The 23,781-nt window shown below is 41.3% G+C and overlaps 1 protein-coding gene across 2 annotated transcripts in view; it reads right to left on the bottom strand.

Annotated features, from left to right (window-relative positions):
• CPVL (carboxypeptidase vitellogenic like) overlaps positions 1-23,781 on the bottom strand; it is a 108,246-nt gene that overhangs the window by 20,798 nt on the left and 63,667 nt on the right. For both annotated transcript variants that reach the window (XM_055420956.2, XM_088832348.1), the window contains one exon: positions 5,937-6,119. In XM_055420956.2, the coding sequence (XP_055276931.2) occupies positions 5,937-6,119 (183 nt within the window). The remainder of the gene's footprint in view (positions 1-5,936; positions 6,120-23,781) is intronic.

Raw genomic sequence — 23,781 nt, 5'->3', positions numbered from 1 at the left:
GGCTTGTGCTTTTGGAGACTGGGGGGCTTGCTGTGAGGCTGAAGAAGGCACCAGGATGACACCAGCATGCCAGACAGTCCTTGTGGGCATTTAGCTTTCAAGTTCGTTTAATTGCACAGTAAACGTTATTTTTCAAATAGGAATCGGTCCTCACAGCTTGGACATTATAAAGTTTATCTCCTCTATTTTGGGACCTCAGGATTAAGCACCACGACGGTGATCTCAGGAAGTAGATGAAGAACCTTCTTCCAGGACTAACATGACTCTCTATTTCCTGGGGGTACTCCTTCTATTTTCCAGGGCTTCCCTGGTGGCTCAGCTGGTAAAGAATCCACCCGAAATGCGGGAGACCTGGGTTCGATCCCTGGGTTGGGAAGATCCCCTGGAGAAGGGAAAGGCTACCCACTCCAGTACTCTGGACTGGAGAATTCCATGGACTTTTCACTTTCACTTCACTTTCCTTCTTCTCTGACCTATTTCCACCCTGAATTCATCCTATTGCTGCCAATTTAAACTTTCCAAAGCTTTGAAAATGTGCTTAATTATCTTCCATGGCAACAAACACTGTATACTTCAAATTAAATGAGATACTTAGAGCACTCAAATTCACAGAGATGGGGTAGAATGGTGGTTGTCAAGGGTTTGGGAAAAGGGGAATGGGGAGCTGGTGTTGATAATTACAGAGTTTCAGCTTTACGAGATGAAAAGAACTGTAGAGATGGATGGTACATAATCGTATGTATGCACTTAATACCACTCAACTGTATACTTAAAAACGGTTAAGATGGCAAGTTTTCAATGTGTATTTTATCACAATAAAAAAAAAAAAAACTTGGAAAAAAACATTTTCAATTCCCACCCCTCCTACTGCTTAAAACAATGGAACACTCACCCCTTTGCCCACTATCGAGGCTCCATTATCCCTTTCCAGTTTTTCTCCCAGCTTTCACCCTCCAGGCACCAGAACAGAAACCAGACTGTGTGCTCTGCCTGTATGCTCCCATTCTGAGGCTCTGCCCACCATGTTTCTTCTTTGCTCATTTTAGCCAATTTCAGTGTTGATTCTTTTACTAATATGAGAACATCCCAGGTAAATCTATACCCCTTCTTAACACTGGATGAGCCTTACCTCACCACCTACTAAGCACCACCTACCTTTTAAAAAAATCCCTGATACTCTGTCTATAGAAAGGCATATGTATGTAACTCAAGAACACTAGAAGTAAAATACATTCTTTCTCAGGCCTGCTTTAATTATGGCAGATGTGCATGCAGGCTCCAGTTTCAAGTGTACTAGCTTACTGCTGCCAATCCATCATTCCAGAGGTGGGTGCCCTTGTGAAGTAGAAAACTACTGAGCTGGAAGCCAGGGGACCTAAAATCGAATCTAATTGCAGATATGAAATGGGTACAGGACTTTGGGACAGTCATTTAACCTCCAGGCTTTAGTTTCTCCACCTGGAAAATGAGATCTAAAATTTGCTCCAGCTGGAAAATGCTACCTACAGGATAGAGAAAATTATTTATTGAATAACCTAAGCTGATACTGATAACAAAAATTATGATATCTCAAGTTGTAATCAGGAAAAAGAGACTTGTTGGAAATAATGCAAAATTCATGGTAGAAGAAACTACACTCACTATGATTGCACAGGAATGAAAACTGACCAGTGACTCATGTCTTCCTTTTAATCTCTACATGAAAAATAATTATTCTCCATAAAAATATTTTCAGTGAAATAACGATATAAAAAAGCTTTTTTTCCCCCCAGAAAATGTAGCTTCATGAAGTTTTTTCTAGAAAGCTGTTTTTAAAGAATTCATCAGTGTTATTCTGATGAAAATTTTATAAGTATGGTACCTTGGCATGTTTGGAGTTGATGATTCAATGATGTAAGAACAAAAATATCCTGCATTTCAAAAGCAGTGATGACATCAAAACAGATCATGAACAGCAGCTGTGACATCTGGAGAAAGGCAGAGAAAGACCCCAAAAGGTGCAGCAGGGTGGTCTTGACCGTGATGGACATGGATTGTCACCAGCCAAGGAGAGAGAGGATTACACCTTTGATCTACGCTGTAATTGCTATTGAGTCACACACATACATACACACACACACACATACACACATATACACACTCTCTCTCTGAAGGCCACTATCTATTCTATAATGCTTGCAAACTGAGCCTCTCTGGACATTAATGAAAAATCTATTTTAGATCTTTCTTTAAAGATATCTTCCCTATGGCTCAGATGGTGAAGAATCTGCCTGCAATGCAGGAGACCCAAGTTTGATCCCTGGGGTAGGGAAGATCCTCTGGAGAAGGAAATGGCAAACCCGCTCCAGTATTGCCTGGAGAATCCCCTGGACAGAGGAGCCTGGTGGGCTGTAGCCCATTGGGTTGCAAAGAGTTGGACACAACTGAATGACTAACACTTTCACGTCAGAGATAACTTGGTTCAAACCTTGTAATTTACAGATGAACAAACTGAGGCTGAGAAAAGCCCATTACTTCACAGATGATATAAGAAGGGAGAGTCTGATTCTTAGAACAGTTCAGATAGAAGCAGCTAGAGCAGCAAAGGGCAACTAACAGACTCATTCTTCATCTGATCTCTGAGGGGTGGATGGAGCTGGGCATCCCTGGTTTCCCTGGGCATCCCTTGATGGAGAAATGCTCCCTCATCTCGGTACCTTGCGGCTCCCCTGGGAGAGCCGTCATTCCTCTAAGTGGACATTTTAAGGAACCATTCAGAGACAAGTCTACTTTGGTTTCAATTTTTAAATTAAGAGCTGTGGAGTTTGGCAGAGAGCAAGGTTTCTCTCTTGGCAGACACAGACACATGCTTCTGTTTTGTGTGTCAAATGCTAAAAAGCCGAGTCCATGGCTAACGCCCGTTTTTTTCATTATCAGACGCCTGACATTTGAACGGTATCCCTAATCCACAGAGAATGCCTTTGTGAACATCGGAGCTCTTTTCCACCCTTCTTTCCCACCCTCCCCCATCTCCACAAGCCACCCCCAATCCTACGTGGAGGCATTAGGGAGAGGAGCGCTGCCAACGTTGTAAAATCACCTACATAAAATGCAGCTCCCTCGCCATGCGGTAAAACACTTCTATCACAAACATATGTGGGCCTCGCTTCTTTTGTTACCCAGTTTTTGGCAGTCGGAGGAGTGCCATTTCATCTCTCAATGTGTTTTGCATTCACCAGAAGAGTCAGCGGGCTCAGTGTGATATTTGCCACAAGTTTCTGAGTGAAGGTCAACATCCCTCTTCCCACCTCTGTGGCCCACGCCGCCCTGCAGCCCCAGTCTCACCCCCAAGCTGGGCATTGCATGCACGGTGCTGAGCAGGTCACATGTGTGATGCCAGGCACTGGAGGCATTCATAATGCTGGTCCAGGGGACATAAGATAACGGGTGGCTGAGGCAGCCATCAGAGGATGTGGAGGTCATGCTGGGTGTGCCTGGTGGGATTCTCATCATAAAGCAGTGCAGCAGATGGGGGCAAAGACAGGCCCAGCATTGTGCCCTGACCACTCGGCATGCGTGTTTGCCTTCAATAATCTGAATAGTAATATCCCAACTTTCCTCTAAGGGTTGATTTCCTCTAAGGGAAAAATCAAACATTTTCTCTGATTTTTACTATTTATGATTTTCCTTTTGTTATATACATCCTTATAAGTGATCCACGGGAATAATAATACTAGCAAATATTTCTTGTGAGTCAGGGGTGCTTTAAGTTGCTTAGCTTATTAAGTCCCCTCAATAATCCTATGAGAATACTGTAGACTGAGTGGCGTAAATCACAGAAATTTCTCACAGTTTTGGTGTCTGGGAAGTCCAAGATCAAGGTGCCAGTTAATTGGGTTTCTGGTGAGGGTTCTCTTCCCTGCTTGCAGATAGCTGCAAGCTAACTAAGATGCTGCCAGGGTTCCCTTGCTTCTGGACACTCTAGGGGAGAATATGTTTCTTTGTGTTTTCTAGTTTTCCAGAGGCTGCCTGCATTCCTTAGTTCATGGTCCTTCCTTCAAATACAGCCGTGCAGCACCTTCAAAACTCTGACTTGCCTCTTCCCTCATTCACTTATCAGGATCTTTGTGATTATACTGGGCTGATCTGGATAATCCAGAATAATCTCCCCATCTCTAGGTCAGATGATTAGCAACCTTATTTCCATATGGAGCCTTAATTCCTACTTTCCGTATGATTCAACACATTGACAGGTTCCAGAGATTAAGGGAAAGGTTTCTTTGTGTGCATGTATGCAACAAGCTGAGCGTGACATTCTCTGACCCTGTCTGCATCAAAGCAATGATTGATTCAGGGGCCAACAGGTGACAAAACCAAGCATAAAGTGGTAGTTAAGAGACTGGAAACTTGAAAGGAGCTTTGGGAAACAAATATTGGTGTTCGTGCTCTGCCAAAGGGTAGAGCCCCTGGTTAATACCACAAATGTCAATTTAGGGCCATGGAAATAGGCCAGCTAAAATACAGTTTTAAATACACTCAATGACTGACTTGGTAAAGGTGCTTGCCTGTATTCTAATTGCCTGACAGAAGCAAAGCAAAATCTCTTTGAAGGTAAATATCATCAGCCAAAAACTCAAACTCTCTCCATAACTTGACCTGTTTAATGTCTGACATTCAAACTCCTAGGTATATCAGGAAAAAGGATCAAATTGACATAAAAAAGAGTAGAAATAAATGTCATGCACATAAAGCTGAGCAAAAATACCACACAGGAAAGAGTACAAACTGAATGCGTCCATTTATAAAAATTCAAAAACTTGCAAAGATAATCTAGGCCATAAGAAGTCAGGACAGTGATTACCTTGGAGAGGAGGGGATAGTGACTGTGGGGCAACAGTCATTGGTTCTATTTTATTTCTTTATCTAGGTGACTGTCACATGGATATGTTCACTTTGTGAAATTTCATTTACCTGTTTTGTGACTTGTTCACTTTTTTTACATTTTAACTCAATAAGATTTTTTAAAGTTAAGATTATGTATAAAATTTTACCTGTGTACAAAGGCATCAGTTAAAATGCAATTTCAGGTGTTGAAATTGTTGATTTTTTCTTTTTAAAAAATTTTTGAATTCAATTCAAAAAACTTAAAAATTTTTAGAGACAAACAGACAAGAAAAATTAAGTCCAGATTATTTTCTGCAACCGAAGAGCAGCCACTTGTCCAATATTTTGGAATCTGACTTTAGAGTTAACTCTTTATGAAAGTGTGTGTGTTAGTCACTCAGGTGTGCCCAGCTCTTTGTGACCCAATGGACTGTAGCCCACCAGATTCCTCCTGCAATGTGGGAGACCTGGGTTCGATCCCTGGGTTAGGACGATCCCTTGGAAGAGGGCATGACAACCTACTCCAGTATTCTTGCCTGGAGAATCCCCATGACAAAGGAAACTGGGGGACTACAGTCCATGGGGTCACAAAGAGTCAGACATGACTGAGCGGCTAAGCACACAGACTTTATATTTTTCATTGTCACCTTATCTCTTAAACAATACCTACACTTGTGTCTGTCAAGTTTTGTCTTAACATGGAATATTTGTATGTTAATATGAACTGAGACCATCCTTCTCTGTGGAAAGGAGGGACATGTATTTTGGCTGTTGCATGTCTTTGCTTAAGGTTGACCATGCTTTAATGGGTTTTCTGGCTTTAGTTTTTTCTTTTATTTTTTCCCCGTAATTCTAATTCCTCTCATATATACCCTCTGTTTTATTGCTTGATTTTTTTGGCCACGCCAAGCTGCGTGTAGAATCTTAGTTCCCCAAACAAGGATCAAATCTGTGCTCCCTGCAGTGGAAGCACAGAGTCTTAACCACTGGATCACCAGGGAAGTCTCTCAGGCTTCAGTTTCAATCCCACCATCCCATTTCCACAATCTGCGTGCCCAGAAGAATTTTCATACCTGACAGAAATTATCCACTTGCCGTACATAACCAGCCACTTCAGTATCAGATTTAAGAATCTTCCAAATTTTTTTTTCTGCCTTCTTGTATTTCTGGGATCCTTTCCAGTCCATGGCCATCAAGGAGTGCTCTGTTAGGGAAGCTGCCACAACGACATCCAGTTGGCCATTGTAGATTAGAACCTGAAACGAAATCAAGCCGTGGGCAAATGCAGGATTCAGCAGGGAAGCCAGTCGTGTGTCTAGCTACTCATAGTGCATATGAGACACAAAAGGGGATGTGAACTTCTCTGCTGTGCTGCTCAGAGAGGCCAGCCCAGGAACTCAGTAGGGCCATTTTCTTCCAGTTGGTTACAAATACCAACAACCTGAAATAAACTCAACCTTGTCTCAACCATTGCATTCTTCCAAAAGTTTGATTCTTCATAGGAATCTTCACGTATGCCTCCACGTGTACCTCTACAAATGCAAAAGCAGTTGTGCTGTATTACCTGGCGCTATAGGTTTTACTTATGGCTATGTGAAGGAAGAAGACTGTGGTTACATTTCAGTGGAATTAAGGAATACTACACTCTCGGACTTTCATGAAGCCTGCATTTCATTATCTTCACTTTCAGGCCCTGCAGCAGCTGGCAAGCTGGGAATTCCGTCAGCTGATGCTAATCCATATTACTTTCCCCTCCTACATTTCAGTGGCAACTATAATTTTCTGAGGCAGACAGATAGACACAGGTGCCTCAAGTCTCTTATTTGTTGGAGGCAGTAATGTCTGCCATGTCCTTCCAAAGGCCTCCATTTTTAAATATGATAGCCATTTGTCAACAATGAGGAATGTCCTTCAAAATGCCTAGAATACATTTTTAAGCCAAGTTGATGGGTACTGTAGGAGAAACTCTGAGGCAACTCTTTTCTTCCCAAACAACGTTTTAGTTGCTTGAACAAGAATTCAGATAATACCCAATACTGCTGAAGTTGTGAAGCTACTGGGGACAGTGTACAATGGTACTACTCTTCAGGAAAGCAATGGTCACTGTTCACTGCAAAGACTTAAAATGTTGAGACTCTTTGTCCCAGTTAATCCCGGTTTGTGGAATAAGTTCCATGAAACTAAACCAAAAGAAATAAAAAAAAATTAACTATATTCATTGAATTTTTATAAAGACAAATTTGAATACAGTCTAAAAGTTCCATATTAGTAGTTAAATAACCATGGTACAGATATTCTACAGGATATTGCAAAGCCACTTCAACTGTCTGACTAAACCATGAAGCACTGTGGAAAATACTTACCATATAATATTAAGTATGAAACCTGAATGCTGAACTTCCTTGGTGGCTCAGTAGTAAAGAATCCACCTGCCAGTGCAGGAGACATGGGTTCAGCCCTTGACCCAGGAAGATCCTGCATGCTGTGGAGCAACGGAGCCCATCGGCTACAACAATTGAGCCTGTGCTCTAGAGCCCAGGAGCCACAACTACTGAGTCCACGTGCCACAACTACTGAAGCTATCAGGCCCCAGAGCCCTTGTTCTGAAAACAGAAGCCATCTCAGAGAGAAATCTGAGCACTGTAACTAGAAGTAGCCCCTACTTTCCGCAACTAAAGAAAAGCCCAAGCAGCAATAAAGACCCAGCACAGCAAAATAAATACTAAAATAAATACATAAATAATTTTAAAAGTTAAATGAAGAAAGAAAGCTGAATCCCAAACATATATCACAATTATTATATATATATAATTGATTTATTTATTTACAAATATGGAATGAAACTTTTAAAAAAGGAATCGAGTTGATTAATTTTGCCGGTGGAGATGTGAATAAATTCTCCTTTTGTTTTCTAGTCTTCTTAGGCTATTTTTTGGTAATCATTGATTCTCATGAGGTATTGTCACTCCACCACCAACAAAGAGATTTTCTTCAACTCCATGCCATTTTTCATCTACGCGGAAGCTCTGGTTTGACTCAAGTGAAGACCTCTGGTCGAATCCTCAAATTGGATATAAAATGTTACACTGCATATGTTTCCATCTGTGCTCTCCTGGTACAGGCGTCTTAAAAGGCTTACACATAATTAAAAAGCCCAGAACTTTTACACACTCCAAATCCTCAAGCAGCAGTGGGCCAGGATTCAGCCTGAGATGAAAGGGCCCTGGGCCTCCCCTATAAGAACACAGGGTCTTTCATGTTATTCAGTCACCATCACCACCTCCACTCTCCTATGAAGAACCCCTCCCCTCAAAAAAAAAAAACAACCTCATGGATTTAAAGCCTCTTTAAAAAATTCAACTATAGCAATAAAAATTTGCATTGTTTATACAAAGAAATTGCCTCGAAGACCTTGAGTACTTATCGCCCATGCAAAACTCCTACAGCTGTTTTACCAGCAATATGGAAACAATTACATATGATCTGTACCAGCAAACAAGGCTTAAATACTTCACCATTCTAGGAAGGGCTGATTATAGCTGATTAATGAATACAATCTTTTATAAAGTAATTCTTCTGCTAGAAATCAATGAAAAGATGCTGATTAGCACACACACAAGTGTACCTAACCATTTTTCCTTTGTCACCACTCGTGAAGCCTGCACCTTGAGTGTCACTTGCTACCTTACTTAATCAGGGTATTTATTGAAATAGATTTGAATCTTCAGTTTTGAGGGATGATAGCAAAATCCACAGGCTACAGCAAAAATAGAGTGATACATACACATCTGTTGAACTGAACAGAAACAAAGCCCATTCCTGAGCCATTTCTTTTGTTTCTCCAGACTCTTCTGGTAAACAAGAGTACAAACTCTCTAGAGTAAGGCCGTAAAGGGCCGGACTGCAAAATTGTGTGCATGTGATGTGCAGAAGGCCTACTTTGTGGGGCAAACGGAAATTCTTCCTTTGCAAAAAAGCAAGGAAAACATTTTTAACTTCCACAGGGCACATAAGTCAAATATAACAACAACAACAAAAAGAAACCAGACTAATAACGATCAAGCGAAGTGATATCAGAGCTGACGTTTAAGGCTGCCTTAAATATAAGAAGTTCAGAGCTGCCATTTGCATCTAAGTGTCACATTTACTCTCTTCAGCCCCCACAGGAATATCACAGTTGGGTGCCTCCAGGGCTGGGTGAGTGGGCGAGATAGCCCAAGATCCGGTGACAGTGAGCTGAGAAGCCAGGTGGGTGTAGCACAGGGGTGGGTGGTCCTGAAGTCAGAGGGCACGTGTTGGCCACCCACATCCTGAGAGTCAGAGAAGCGCTAGGACAAGGCTTAAGCCCCAGCGGGTTGGCCACTGATGAAGGATGTGCACACATTCGCCCACTTCTTCCTGGTGGGTGATCTGCTGTCCCAGTTTGCCCAGGATGGAGGAGTTTCCCAGGATGCAGGGTTTGCAGGCTAAAACTGGGACAGTCTGGGGCAAACCTTCCCCTGAGGCTTGTTGGTATTTTAAGCAACAGGGTCTAAAGATTGAGAGGAGGAGACAGAAATGAATACAGCTTTTAGCTAAACTTCCCTTGTCAGGAGTGACTCTTAACAAAACAAGGGGCAGGGAAAGCGCTGGTGGAGTAGGTTTCCAGGGATACAGCAGGCAGCACCCCTGAACAGTCCGTGTCCTCACTTTCGTTTCTGGTCAGCTGTGAGGCCCCAGTGAAAGAGCAGAACCATTCCTTTTAGAGAATTTTCTTCTCTTTTACTACATGTCTTACTGGTTAGTTTGTTGAAATTGATGGTGATGCAAAGACATGAAAAAATACTTCTTATTAAAAAACCAATGAAAAACTATGATCCCATTGTTGCTGCTCTATAATTGTGTGTGTATTCTTAGTCGCTCAGATATGTTCAACTCTTTGCAACCCCATGGACTGTAGCCCACCAGGCTTCTCCGTCCATGAGATTCTCCAGGCCAGAATACTGGAGTGGCTTGCCATTTCCTTCTCCAGGGAATCTTCCCAACCCAGGGATCGAACCTGGGTCTCCTGCACTGCAGGCAGATTCTTTATCATCTGAGCCACCAATCAAGACATGATCTTAAAAACTCATTCCAGAATTCAAGCATGTACAAGAGATGGCACTAGGTGATTTGGATTACAAGCATCTCTCTCTTTTTTACTAGGAAGAGATGATAAAAATCATTTTCATTACGTTCTTTACTTTTCAAAGTGCTTTCATGTGTATAATGGCTTTATTCTCATCCAGCTTCACAGGGTGGGGATGAGAAGTATTACAAGGCCCACCTCCACTTTATCATAAACTGGAGGTCCCACTTTACTGGGACACAGCGAGGTGCCAGAAAGCATCCTAGATCCCAGTCTTCCAAATTTCTTCACCGTAAGACAGGAACTAAATTCCTACAAACTGACAAGCATTTACTGACTCCCCACAGCTCCGTGTCTAGTGCTACTCAAGCTATAGGAAACAGTCAGTGGGGAAGGAGACATAGTTCACATGTCCAGTTTAGAAACAATCTCAAGTCTGTTTGTCCAACATCTCTCTGCAACTTTGGCTCTATGAACCAGGATGTGTGCAAGGACATTACAGCTCTTGCTTAGTGCCAATACCCCATAAGACGTATCAACGCTTACAGGGTATAGTCAACTGCACTCTTTAAAGAATTCTGTAGTGTTGTGTTGTGACTGTCTGCCATTTTGGCTTGCTTAGGTCCACTCGCCTGTCTCCTGGTAACTGTACTACCATTCCCTCAAGGGAGGCTAGCGAATGAAGGCTGTCAATAAGTGTCCTTCCTCCTCCACGCAAGAGATGAGCATGTGACCTAAGCTAGGTCCCTCAAATGCTCTTTCCCTAGACCTTGGATTGTGAGTAGTGACACAAGGGTCCCAGATGAGCCTGTCCATTACTTTTGCTACCTTGATTCCCAGAATTTTCCCTGGCCCCTATCTTTCCTCATGCCAGTTCTTCGGTTTGTCCATGAATTCTGTGATATCCTGTCTTCTGATCAGTTCCTTTCATGCTTCAAGTCACCAGAGCTGCTGCTGCTGCTGAAAGCGTGAAATCCAAACTCACACATCACTGGACCCATGCCGCACATGCCACAGCATGAAGTGACTGGGAGTCCCTGGACACATGGCTCACCCTCTACGAGTTGTGGTTCCCTTTTCTGGACATGCAGATGTAAGAGATACATCTTACTGCACTGAGAATTAATGAGAAAATGTGAACAGGGTTCTAAGCATAGCACAGGACACAAATTGGGGGAGTTAGGTAAATAGTGTCCTTCTCCTTTGCAACTAGGTTGATAATGTGATAATGACTGGGAAGACTGACTGAAAAAAACACTTCTTCTAACCTTCAGAATATTCAGATGGTCTTTCTGTGTCAAATACTTGGTTGCCAATTTCACTCTTTTTGACGAAGGCCGACAGTAGGAGGGAACCCAGCCAGGGTAAATCTGAAATAACATGCCTTTCAAGACTAATTTTACACACATTGGGCATGGTGTCTCAGCAGTCTTTTCTTGATAGTCAGAGCCGTAAGTCTATAAATTACCCTTTGAAAGGAATCCTTAATTTTGTAGCCTGGGATTTAAGATCCCAAGGAATTTCCCCATACTTAAAATGCTAGAAAAGTATGGTTAAGAATATAGCTTTTCATGGGACATTTTAGAATGATATTAATACTAGAATGCTCTCATTCTTCTTACCATGCTGCAGGAACTGTGCTAAGCATTTTACATCCGTGATTTCACAATACCCCTCAAAGGAGGTCTTATTTATCCATTTTAGGAACAAAGGGACAGAGGTGTAGGGAAGTGAGCCAACTGGTGACATGGATCAAGTTCAGATCTGCCTGAATCCAAACTGTGTGCTCCTAACCCCTCTTCCACACTGCCTTAGTCACTATCACCATCCCCTGCTCAGAGGACAAAGAACAGGTAGTTTGTTCTTTATCTGTAATTACACATGCAAGAAGAACACTTTTGTGTAAGCATGATTCTTTGGAATGAAGAATATATGTTTAGAATTAAGAGCACAGGCCCTGTGCCTTAATGAACTGAGCTCTGCCACTTACTAGTAAGATTATTAAGTTACTTAGCCTGTCCAGAGCTCAGTTTCCTCATTTGTAAAATGGATAGAAGAGAAACATCTCTGAGGGAAGGTCATTGGGAGCATTACATAACATAATGCATGTAAAGCTCTCCATATCCCAGGCAGATAGTGTTCAGTTAATGCTGGCTATTATTATTATCATCACATTAGAATAATTCAACATAGCTATTCAAATAGCTTCATTATTTCCAAGTGAGATGTTGCCTGTGAATTATAATTGTGATTTAGGATGTAAATAGAGTTAGAATAACTCTTAGGATGTGGGAGTTCTAACATAACTGCACGAAATCATCAATTTGATGAAACAAACATCAGGGGCTTATAAAAGTTATTATGACACCTGTAGAAAGGAGCCTTGAGCTCCAGACCTGGCTCAGCTTCCCAAAGCCTGGGCTACTGAGTGACCCTGGAGATATCATCTATCCATTCTGAGCCTTAGTTTTTGTATTCTGTGAAATGGAATATCCCAGTTCTTGGGAGGACCAAATGGGATACAAGATGTAAAAATATCCTGTAACCTGAAAAGCAAGGCTTCATTCATGGTTCTGTTACATTATATCAAGAATAATCTGAAAAATAAAATTTCATAGCGGAGTGCAAAAGTTTTAAATTGGCTGCCAGGGGCCTGCATTTAGCTTGCAGACATATTCATCTAGTCCACAGGGTGTTGTTGCTGTTTTTGTAATTAGATGCTGGCATTTAAATACTGGGAGACTGGACCATACTGGCCCATATTTCCACCTGGCTACTAGGGGCAAAGGTTGGGCAGTAGTTGTCCCCCTAAGACACAGCCCTCCCCCTTCCTGAATGTCTTCCTCCACCCCAACAGAGGCGCAAGAGCAGCTGTCATTTATTCAACGCTTATGCTACTGTTGTTCTTAGAAGAGAAAAAAATATTCCTCTGTATCCATGTCTCTGTCATGGATAGAAAAGAAAGATCAGTATGTCACAGTCCAACACTACTCATTTATTTTATTTCCTTCCTGGATCCATAGGCAGCTAAGTTTCACTTCCATCTGAAATGGAAGGGAAGTGGCCTTTTGTCTGAGTTAAAGAAAGGAGTGTGTGCTCACTTATACATGGCAAGTATTTGCTTAAACTGCTCCCATGAAATTTCTATTTAGCCTGGTGGCTCAACTGGTAAAGAATATGCCTGCAATGTGAGAGACCTGGGTTCGATCCCTGGGTTGAAAAGATCCCCTGGAGAAGGGAGTAGCTACCCACTCCAGTATTCTCGCCTGGAGAATTCCAGGGACTGTGTAGTCCAAAGGATCACAAAGAATCAGACAAGACTGGGAGCTTGACTTTCACTTTCACATCTTTATGGAGAGCCAAAGGATTGGGCACCAAGAGAATAGACGTGAAAAGATGTGCCTCCTGTCCTTCTAATAACCCTAGATTTTAAAAAACTTTTCAAAAGAGTGAATAATCAGAGGAAGAAAAGCAGGTTTACCCTTTCATTCTCTAAGTTTTCCTTAAGAAGAGGGGTTTAAAAAGTCAGTTTCACCTTAATCTTTCTCAAATCTACTCATTTTAACATTCCAAAGCCTAAACTTTTCAGGTTCTGCATGTACTGTAAGTCAGTAGTTTCTTCATAATTTAACTTCTCTTAGCGAGAAAACCTCCCTCTAGGAAAAATCCAGTGAACACAATCAGATGATGATTAATCCTTATTTTACACAGTAAATGCTTCTGAAGGATAAATATTTTCCAGGCAGACATAAAACACCAACTGTGTCAACTATAGATATCTACAGACCGGTTTACTTCCTGACTCATCTAAGAAGAACTCACAGCCTCTAAACTCAGATTTTGACTTTAAGTTAAGGTGGCGGGAGGGGCATATGAAACTCAAAGGAGAAGAAAGATACCTATGCTTTTAATGGTTCCTATACAACCAAACTGGGAGGAGGCAATGACAACCCACTCCAGGACTCTTCCCTGGAGAATCTCTTGGACAGAGGAGCCTAACGGGCTACAGTCCATGGGGCTGCACAGAGTTGGACACAACTGAAGCAACTTAGCACGCATATAACTGAACACTTGAAAGAAGGGGTTTGGGGCAGAAATGTATATAAATGTGCATTTTGTTATATTTTCACTGTCACCTATGTTAAAGCTTAAGATTGAAAATAAATCACACAAGGGCCACTTTCTGATCTCAACTTTAACCATTTTTAAAAATCCAAACCGAAACACACATATTGATGACAGACCATACAAAGCATTTCTCTTTATTTCCCCAATTACTCCTCTGCTTATTAGGAAAATTACAGAAATGCCACAGGAGGAGGCTTCAGTCTCTTGGTACAACAGGAAAGCAAACTGAGCTTTTGCGAGAAGGCTGGATTTTTGTTGTTGCATTTTTAGATGAAAGATTTATGCTTATATTTTGGCCCATTTACAATCCACCATAATACTTTGCAGACAAAGTTATGCTCTTTTCCCAATGATCCAGTGACCTTAATCTCTAACATTTTGTGGTTTCCTGTTTGGGGAAATGATTGAACAGCAGCCTAAGCTATTCCAAACTGCACAGCATTCCCAGTTGGCTGCTATCTGTCTTAGTTTTGAATGTTCTCCTGTTCACTAATAAAAAAAAAAAGAATTTTTTTAAAAAATAAACTTTCCTTACAGATGCTAAATCAATGAAACTCCTACAAAGCAGCCCTCCACACTTCCTCTTCTGGCTGCTTTACTTATCATTCTTCTATTACAAACCCCAACATAGCCAGGAGTTCTTTCTGCCTGGAGCAATTAGCATGACCCACCTACAGTAACTTTCTCCTGAATAGCTGAGAATTAATTTCACTAATATCCAACTCAACCCAGGGCAATTCCCAAGGGTTTCTCAAAAGCTCAGCTGCAAAAGAAAAACAATCTCAGCTATGGAGTATGTTTAGCCATATTCCCCACTGGAGGCCGACCTGTTATCCTTCCAGGGACAACGCCTGGGCCCCAGTCGCCCATTGTTCCCACTTTTGGGCCTCTGAGTTCCTGGTGACTTCGCAGAGATAATAGTGCTGTAATACTCAGGAAGCCAGAGTCTCCAGAGCCCGCCTGGAGGAGACTGGACAGAAAAATAATGCAACCATTGAATGAAACAGTAGTCACTTCTGCAACCAAGTCGTCCTTCAAATGAGACAAATTTGGCTTCCAAGTTTAAGGAAGACAAAGAAAGAGAGAGAAAAAACGAACTTGGAATAAACACTCAGAGTGTTCCTGCCATTCTCCTACCAGTTGGTTTTGCCAAGATGAGTAAAGAATAATGAAAGTGGGGCAGGGAGCTTGAGTGAGTGTCCAGCGATAACACAAATAAAATGTCTTTCTGTCAAAGAAAGTTATTTCTGTTTTCTTGCAACTACTGGTGTTGTTGTTTAGTTGCTAAGTTGTGTCAGACTTTGTGACCCTGTGGACTGCAGCCCATCAGGCTTTCCAGTCCTTCACTATCTCCTGAAGTTTGCTCAAACTCATGTTCATTGAGTCAGTGATGCTATCCAACCATCTCATCCTCTGTCACCCCGTTCTCCTCCTGCCCTCAATCTTGCCCAGGATCAGGGTCTTTTCTAGTGAGCTGGCTCTTCGCATTAGGTGACCAAAGTATTGGAGTTTTAGCTTCAGCGTCAGTTCCTTGAATGAATATTCAGGGTTGATTTCCTTTAGGATTGACAGGTTTGATCTCTTGCAGTCCAAGGGATTCTTAGCAGTCTTCTCCAGCACCACAATTCAAAAGCATCAGTTCTCTGGTGCTCAGCCTTCTTTATGGTCCAATTCTCACATCTGTACGTGACTACTGGAAAAACCAGTAGTTTTGACTATATGACTTTTGTTGGCAAAGTGACATCTCTGCTTTTTAACATGCTTTCTAGGTTGTCAGAGTTTGCCTTCCAAGGAGCAAGTATCTTTTAATTTCACGTGACTTAACTTGAAATTAACTTGCAACTTCACTCTAAATAATTTAGTTGCTTTTAGAATGGAACAATAAGTAAAGCCAACTTGAAAATAATCCACTAAGCCATCACTCCAACCCAGGGATCTGAGAAAAATGTTTAACTACCCAGAACATCACACTTAAAATGACATTTAATAATGTCCAGAATATTTTTGTCTCATTTGAAGAGTCCTGGGGGCCCGCTCTAGGGGGCCCTTTGCTCAGCTTCTTGCTTCAGGGTCTGTTCTCACACCCCTTTCTGACCCCTCACCTCTGATATCACCCATCACCTACTGTTATTGGCTGTGTTGGGCTCAGTTGTGTCCGATTCTGTGTGACCCCATGGACTGTAGCCCACCAGGCTCCTCTGTCCATGGAATTTTCCAGGCAAGAACACTGGAGTGGGTTGCCATTTCCTCTTCCAGGGGATCTTCCTGACCCAGGGATTGAATCTGTGTCTCCGGCATTGGCAGGCGGAAGCACTTTTAGTTCCAGCAGAAATAGACAGGAGCTGCAGGAAAACCTCTCGCCAGCAGTCCCCCTGCCAGCTCCCTGTTCCCCGACATTGTCATTATCACTCAATGTGGACTGCTGAGATGCTGAAGAAACAGAAAATCAAGACAAAGGCAGTCAAGGGCTCCTGCTCAGAGTGATTCTTTTGGAAGCTTGGTTGAAGGTTCTTCTGGCTTTCATTCATCACGTCATTCCGCACAGGAATGCTGTGCTGAGGCGCTGTTTGCCTGGTGACAACATTAGAAGCTGCTCACACTCATTATAAGCAAGTAGATAGCACAGGCTGCCCCCATGGCGAGGGCATGGTTAGATCACTTCTACAATGCAGGCCAGGCAAATTCAGTGCTGAAAAGCCCGTGGGAAAAGCCCTGGAGGTTGCAATTGCAGCTTCCTCAGGTGGTGGGAAGTATGCAAATGCTGCTTTCCCTACTGGACCAAAAGGCCAAGGCCCACAGCCACTGAACTAAGTTACTCACATTTATTTTACAGGGAAGGAGAGGAAACAGCAGTCAAAGAGTACTGCACCTGGAGGCAGATTTTGTGGCAAATGGACTTAAATGATAATGACTATGATTAGAAAAACCCAAACCCAAACTCAAATCCTGGCTTTGCACTCTGGCTCTGTCACATCTAATGTGACTATCACAGACCTAAATAAGTGCCCTAGTGCCAATCCATCTATTAAACATAAATAAGGCTCACTTTTAAATTTCCTTTAAAAAATATTAAGGTACACTCTTTTCCCGCCCATGACCCAGGGGATGGTGGTGGGCACACACTGCTTTGAAGACCACCGGTGTCCAGTGGTCCAATCGTTTAGAGTGTGTTCTCATCACTATGCGTCTTCTGTTTTACTAAGACCCAAGGAATAAAGACAGAAGCTACTGTAGCGTGGTGACATCTACTGCACAAGAAGGAGTCCTCACTGCATCCAGAAAGCAATACTCCTCTCACTCTTTCCATATTCATCTTTTCAAAGTAAACTCAACTGATGTAATTGCTTGTTTCATAACAACTGAATTTCACAGCAACTGGATTTAAATGTGCATTTCTAAGCTTACTGATTTTTAGGTCCTTGGAATCTACATAATAAATGGTATCAGCATTTACTATCTTTCTGCTCTTACCACCCTCAGTCTGCTGTATTTAGATGGCTCAAGATTAAATTCCACTTTTATGTTGCCATAAGTCACAAATGTACCTTCTAATGTTTTCAGCATGAGGTACATTTGAATGACAACAAAATAAAGCCTTGGCAAAATTATGACTGTATTAAAAAGCAGAGACATTGCTTTGCCAACAAAGATCCATACAGTCAAAGCGATGGTTTTTCCAGTAGTCATGTACAGATGTGACAATAAAGAAGTTGGACCATAAAGAAGGCTGAGCACTGAAGAACTGATGGCTTTGAATTAGGGTGCTGGAGAAGACTCTTGAGAGTCCCTTGGACTACAGAGAGATCAAACCAGTCAATCCTAAAGGAAATCATCCAGTAATATTCATTGGAGGGACAGATGCTAAAGCTCCGATATTCTGGCCACCTGATGCAAAGAGCTGAAAAAGACCCTGATGCTGGGAAAGATTGAGGGCAGGAGAAGTGGGTGACAGAGGATGAGATGGTTGGATGGCATCACTGACTCAATGGACATGAGTTTGAGCAAACTCTGGGAGATGGTGAAGGACAGGGAAGCCTGGCAAGCTGCAGTCCACGGGGTGGCAGAGAGTCAGACACGACTGTTGTTGTCTGAGTCAGACAACAACAAAATGATGACGTGCTTACCAAGCAAATCAATTTAAAACTCACACAGTAGAATTATCGAATGTCTTAAAAAAATAAGTAAGAGTAAATAAAAATATATGCTGGTTGTCATCTGCATATTTCATCCCAACATTAATTTAAAGGACAAACAAGGAAAGGTGTTTGGCACGAGCATGGCAATTTGGGATGAAATCAAAGTCTGTTTAATAATTTATGGGTAATAAAAGAAAAAATAATTTATGGGTATTCTTTTCCCCTTTATTCACTGAAATGCTTAAAAATCAAAGAGGCCTAGAAGAAGCATGCCTCATTAAATAAAAAAAGTTAATGCTATTCTTGACTTGAATTATAACTAAAATAGGTGAAAGTAATTTGCAAGGAACTCTGCTGTAAAACTGATTTTCTAATGCACACTTTTTATTTGCCTGCCAAGTGATCATTCCTTATCGATAGTATGATTACAGAAAGCAAATGTCTCAGGATTAGCTTCCCTCTCCTCTGCTATGCTTCTCTAAGAATTATTCCCTCCTCACAGAAGTCTTTCACAGAATGGTACTGGCATTCTCCTTAAGGTCTTCAAAGGGTTTGGAAGAAAAGTGATCACATCAGATTACGGTCATCATAGTTTGACAAAAGCTCAGATTCTAATTTAGCTGCTGAAGAATCAGGCCTATTTAAGTGTTAAGGTATGCCAGACATTTATCAAATCTAGTTTCCTGGCAATATTACCATAGACACTCTGCCATCAGAAAATGTTATTAAGGAAAATGCCACAAGCAATTAGAATGACTGCTAAAATGAGTTAGATTACTAGAAATATTTACCTTTCAAAGTCCTGAGTCACATCTATTAACCAGGAATTGCCTGTTTCTAAACGAAGATCTTTTGATAGCCTAGGATAAGTAAATAAAACTCTAAGGACCTGGGTGTTAAGATTTCAGTCTGGTGGTAAAGCTGAGAAACACTAAGATTCTGAATTCTGAAGATGCAATTAGTTGAAACTTAATGAGCTGCAGAATGATAAGTGACAGGGAAATGTAACTTTATATTTACAATTTCCTGACTAGCTGAACTTTTAAACACAGCAAACTAAGCCCTACCCAAGGGCAATTTAACCTTTAAAAGCAAAAGCATATGGAGGTATTGGCCTTTGGAGATGGTCCTTCTTAAAACTGCAGTGGCCTTGCAGACAATTTAGCAACAAGGGCAACCTCAATCCAAGGGCAATGTTTTGCTTTGGATACAAATGGCCTCTATGTATATAGGTGGAGCTCCAGTTTTTTAAAATAATAGTTTCATACAGGAAATATACCACACACTCACACAATCACATTCTCCCTCTCTCTCTCATATACTCTTTAGTCTTTGAAAGTAAAGCCCATATATTTTTACGCAGGCAAGAACTGTAGCCAAACAGAAAAAAGGAGGTTGAAAACGTATTCAGAATCTTTAGCAAGAATCTTCATGAGAAAAATGTGTAACCTCTTTATCAGAAAGTACTAAGGAGGACCAGGGGACTTCAGAAAAGAGCAAGGGAGTTAAAGCCAATAGCTTTTATAGGATATGTCCTATATTTCCTAGACTTTACAGATGCCCTGATCTATCTATCTATCCACCTAGCTATCCATTCCCCATTGCAATTTATTACTTTGAAAATCAGGGTAGAACTTACTTATAATCAATGTATAAATGAGAATTCCTCCTAAAGCATAAGGAATTTGGGGGGAATGTGACAAAAAATGTTCTAAAATTAAATAGTGATGGCAGCTGCAAAAATCTGTGAATATTTAAAAAACTACAAATTTGAATTCTGTAGTATGTGGAATATATTTTCAATAAAGTTGTTAAAGAAATAGTATAAAGAAGTCCTGCAGATTCTTCATGTAGCCTTCAAAGTATTAACATTTTAAATAACTATCATATAATCATCACAACTAGAAAATTAACATTGGTATAATACTATTTTCTTGCTACAAATTTTAAAAATTTTCAGTTGTTCCTTAATATACTTTTTCTGGTCCTGGATGCAATAAAAAGCACTTGTTATATATGTATGGTTGTAAAGTCTCCTTAATCTCTCAGTCTTTGTGTGTGTATGTGTTTCTTTCATAGCCTTTTGACAAGCACTAGCCAGTTATTTTGTGGCTAAATTTGCCCCCTGATTTGAGTTTGTCTGCTGTTGTCTCATGATCAAATTCATGCTATGCATCCTTTTTTAAAATTTTTATTTATCTATTTATGGTTGTGCTGGGTCTTTGTTGCTGTGAGCAGCCTTTCTCTAGCTGAGGAGAGAGGAGGCTACTCTCCAATCGCCATGCTCGGGCTTTTCATCAGGCTGGCTTCTCTTGCTGTGAAGCATATACTTTAGGCACAAGGGCTTCAGCAGTTGTGGCAGGTGAGCTTAGTTGCTGCAGCCACCAGCCTCAGCAGTTGTGGTACACAGACTCAGTTTCCCCACGGCATATGGAATCTTCCCTGAGGAATCGAACCCATGTCTCCTGCATTGACAGGTGGATTCTTAACCACTGGACCACCAGGGAAGTCCCCTGCTATACACTTTTGGCAACACACAGTAGCATTGTTGTGTCCTCAGTACAACACATCAGGAGACACATAATGTAGATTTGTCCCATCACCAGGAATTCCCAGGTGGCTCAGTAGTAAAGAATCTGCCTGCCAATGTGGAAGACTCGGGTTCGATTCCTGGGTCAAGAAGATACCCTGGAGTATGAAATGGCAACCCACTCCAATATTCTTGCCTGAAAAATCCCATGGACAGAAGAGCCCGGTGGGCTACACTCCATGGGGTTGCAACGAGCTGGACACGACTGAGCAACAGCATGTATACATTCATGTGCTAGGTTTCTCCACTATAAAGTTACTATTTTCCCTTTCATCATAAACATTTTGAAAGGGGATACTTTGAGATCAGGTAAATATTCTGAATCTCATCATACTTTCACTAACTGATGTTAGCATCCACTAATGATTCTTCCTTAAAACAATTATTACTGTACTAATAGTCAAATAATAATTTTTTATTCCATCATTTCTTATACATTTATTAATTGGATTTTCCTCCTTTTCATTTTTTATTTGTTTGCATCACTATAACCCTGATTTTAAAGAGAATGCATATTAAGTTTTATAGACCAGAATAATGCTTATTAGTAGGCTTTTTCTTTAAATTGGAGGAATGTTATTTGGTTTCTGCTGTACAACAAGTGAATCAGCTGTAAGTTTACCTATGGTCCCTCCCTCTTGAGCCTCCCTTCCAATCCTCCACCCCACCACTCTAGTCGTCACACAGCACCAGGCTGAGCTCGCTGTGTTATACAGCAATTTATCACTAGCTATCTATTTTACACATATAGGTTTTTATTAGGTCAAGAAAGTCTCATATTATGGTAGGCTAAATACTGCTCTGCTAAAACATATCTAGTCCTAATCGCTGGAACCAGTGAATGTCACCTTGCTGCTGCTGCTGCTGCTAAGTCACTTCAGTCGTGTCCAACTCTGTGTGACCCCATAGACGGAAGCCCACCAGGCTCCCCCATCCCTGGGATTCTCCAGGCAAGAACACTAGAGTGGGTTGCCACTTCCTACTCCAATGTGTGAAAGTGAAAAGTGAAAGTGAAGTCGCCCAGTCGTGTCCGACCCTTAGCGACCCCACGGACTGCAGCCTACCAGGCTCCCCCATCCATGGGACTCTCCAGGCAAGAGTACTGGAGTGGCTTGCCATTATACAGTGTTAATTAATTAATTAAAAATAAATATTTTGCAGATTTGATTAACTTAAGCATCTTAAGATAGGGAGATTATCCAGGAGGTCACTAAATGCAGCCTCATGAATATTTCTAAGAGGAAGGCAACAGGATGTTTGATCACAGAGAAGGCGATGTGAGCACAGCAGGAGATGTTGGAATCATATGCCCATAAGCCAAGGAACACCAACAGCCAACAGCCACCAGAAGCCAGAATGGATTGTCCCATTAGAGTCATCCAACTGACACCTTGGTTTCAGCCCAGTGAGAGTAGCTTCGGATTTCTAACCTCTAGACTGTGAAAAAATAAATTTCTGTAGTTTACACCATCAAGATTGTGGTAATTCACTACAGCAAGCATAGGAATCTAATACAGATACTACCATTCCTAGTTTGCTAAAAACTTTTATCCTGGGACTTTCCTCGTGGCCAGTGGCTAAGACTTCATGCTCCCAATGTAGGGGTCTCAAGTTCTATTCCTGGTTCAGTTCAGTTCAGTTCAGTTCGGTCGCTCAGTCGTGTCCAAGTCATTGCAACTTCATGGACTGCAGCACGCCAGGCTTCCTTATCCATCACCAACTCCTGGAGTTTACTCAAACTCATGTCCATTGACGAGTGATGCCATTTAACCATCTCATCCTCTGTCATCCCCTTCTTCTCCCACCTTCAATCTTTCCCAGCATTAGGGTCTTTTCAGATGAGTCAGTTCTTCACATCAGGTAGCCAAAGTATCAGAGTTTCAGCTACAGCATAAGTCCCTGGTTAGGGAACAAAGATCCCACGAGACATGGTACATCCAAATAAATAAATAACCTTTTATCCTAAATGGGTTTTGATTTTGCCAAATCCAGCTTTTACATCTATTAAGATGAATTTTTTTTAATTTTTTCAATGTTTTAGGTGATACATTACATGATGGAATTTCTAATGCAAAAATGGTTCTTGCATTCATAAGATCAACTCAACCTGATCTTTTTTATTCATTGGTGGATTAGGTTGCGTTATTCCTAATAAGATTTATATTTAACCATGATCTGATTTAATCATCAGTAACTCCAATAGTCCAACAGATTATTTCTCATTTTAGTTGTCTTGGAAACTGCTAATATGATATTTCAAATTTACCATACAAATATCTAAAATTACTGAAAAGAGAATGACTTTAAGTACACATCCTAAGTAGGTCATCACAAGAAAAGGGTTATGTCTTCACATAGTCTACACAGAAACTGATGTGCTGCAAAGAGTTCTATAAGTTTCCAGAAACCAATGAAGGTCTTCCTCAGCCCATCAGAGAATACTCCACATTGGCTAAAATGAATCTAGTACTAGAAAAAGACTTCCATGTTCTTATGAATAGAAACATGTGCACTATTTTCTATGACAAATTAGTACTGAGTCTTACATAAATATGTCCTCCAGGGTACTAATGTTTTAAGCCAGCCTAGGTTGTTCTGATTCCACTGCATATACACTGAGGTTCACCACCATGAACAGACAAGCCAAAGATAATCACTACCCTGTGGCCTATGCCAGCTCTAGCCATGAATATGCAGTCTGTTCTAGCAGCGGCCACTTTCTGGTCTGCACTCAGACTGACTGCATACTTTGTTCTCTTTCTTTCTGGAAATATGGTTTATCTGCACCACAAATCTATTCTCTTTTTCTGCAACTGAGAGTTTGAAAGTTTAGAAAATATTCTGATTTCACTGGGATTCATATTGGCAGGCTGAGGATCCCTGGGAAACAGAGACAGATATGTTTAAATATCAAAACACAGGCTCATCTTTAATCAGCATATTCTTCTTCATCAATC

The sequence above is a fragment of the Moschus berezovskii genome, chromosome 3 (assembly GCF_049115385.1).
Source record: "Moschus berezovskii isolate FMDL1 chromosome 3, NW_MosBer_1.0, whole genome shotgun sequence".
NCBI lineage: Eukaryota > Metazoa > Chordata > Mammalia > Artiodactyla > Moschidae > Moschus > Moschus berezovskii.
This window is presented reverse-complemented; position numbering and strand designations above follow the sequence as displayed.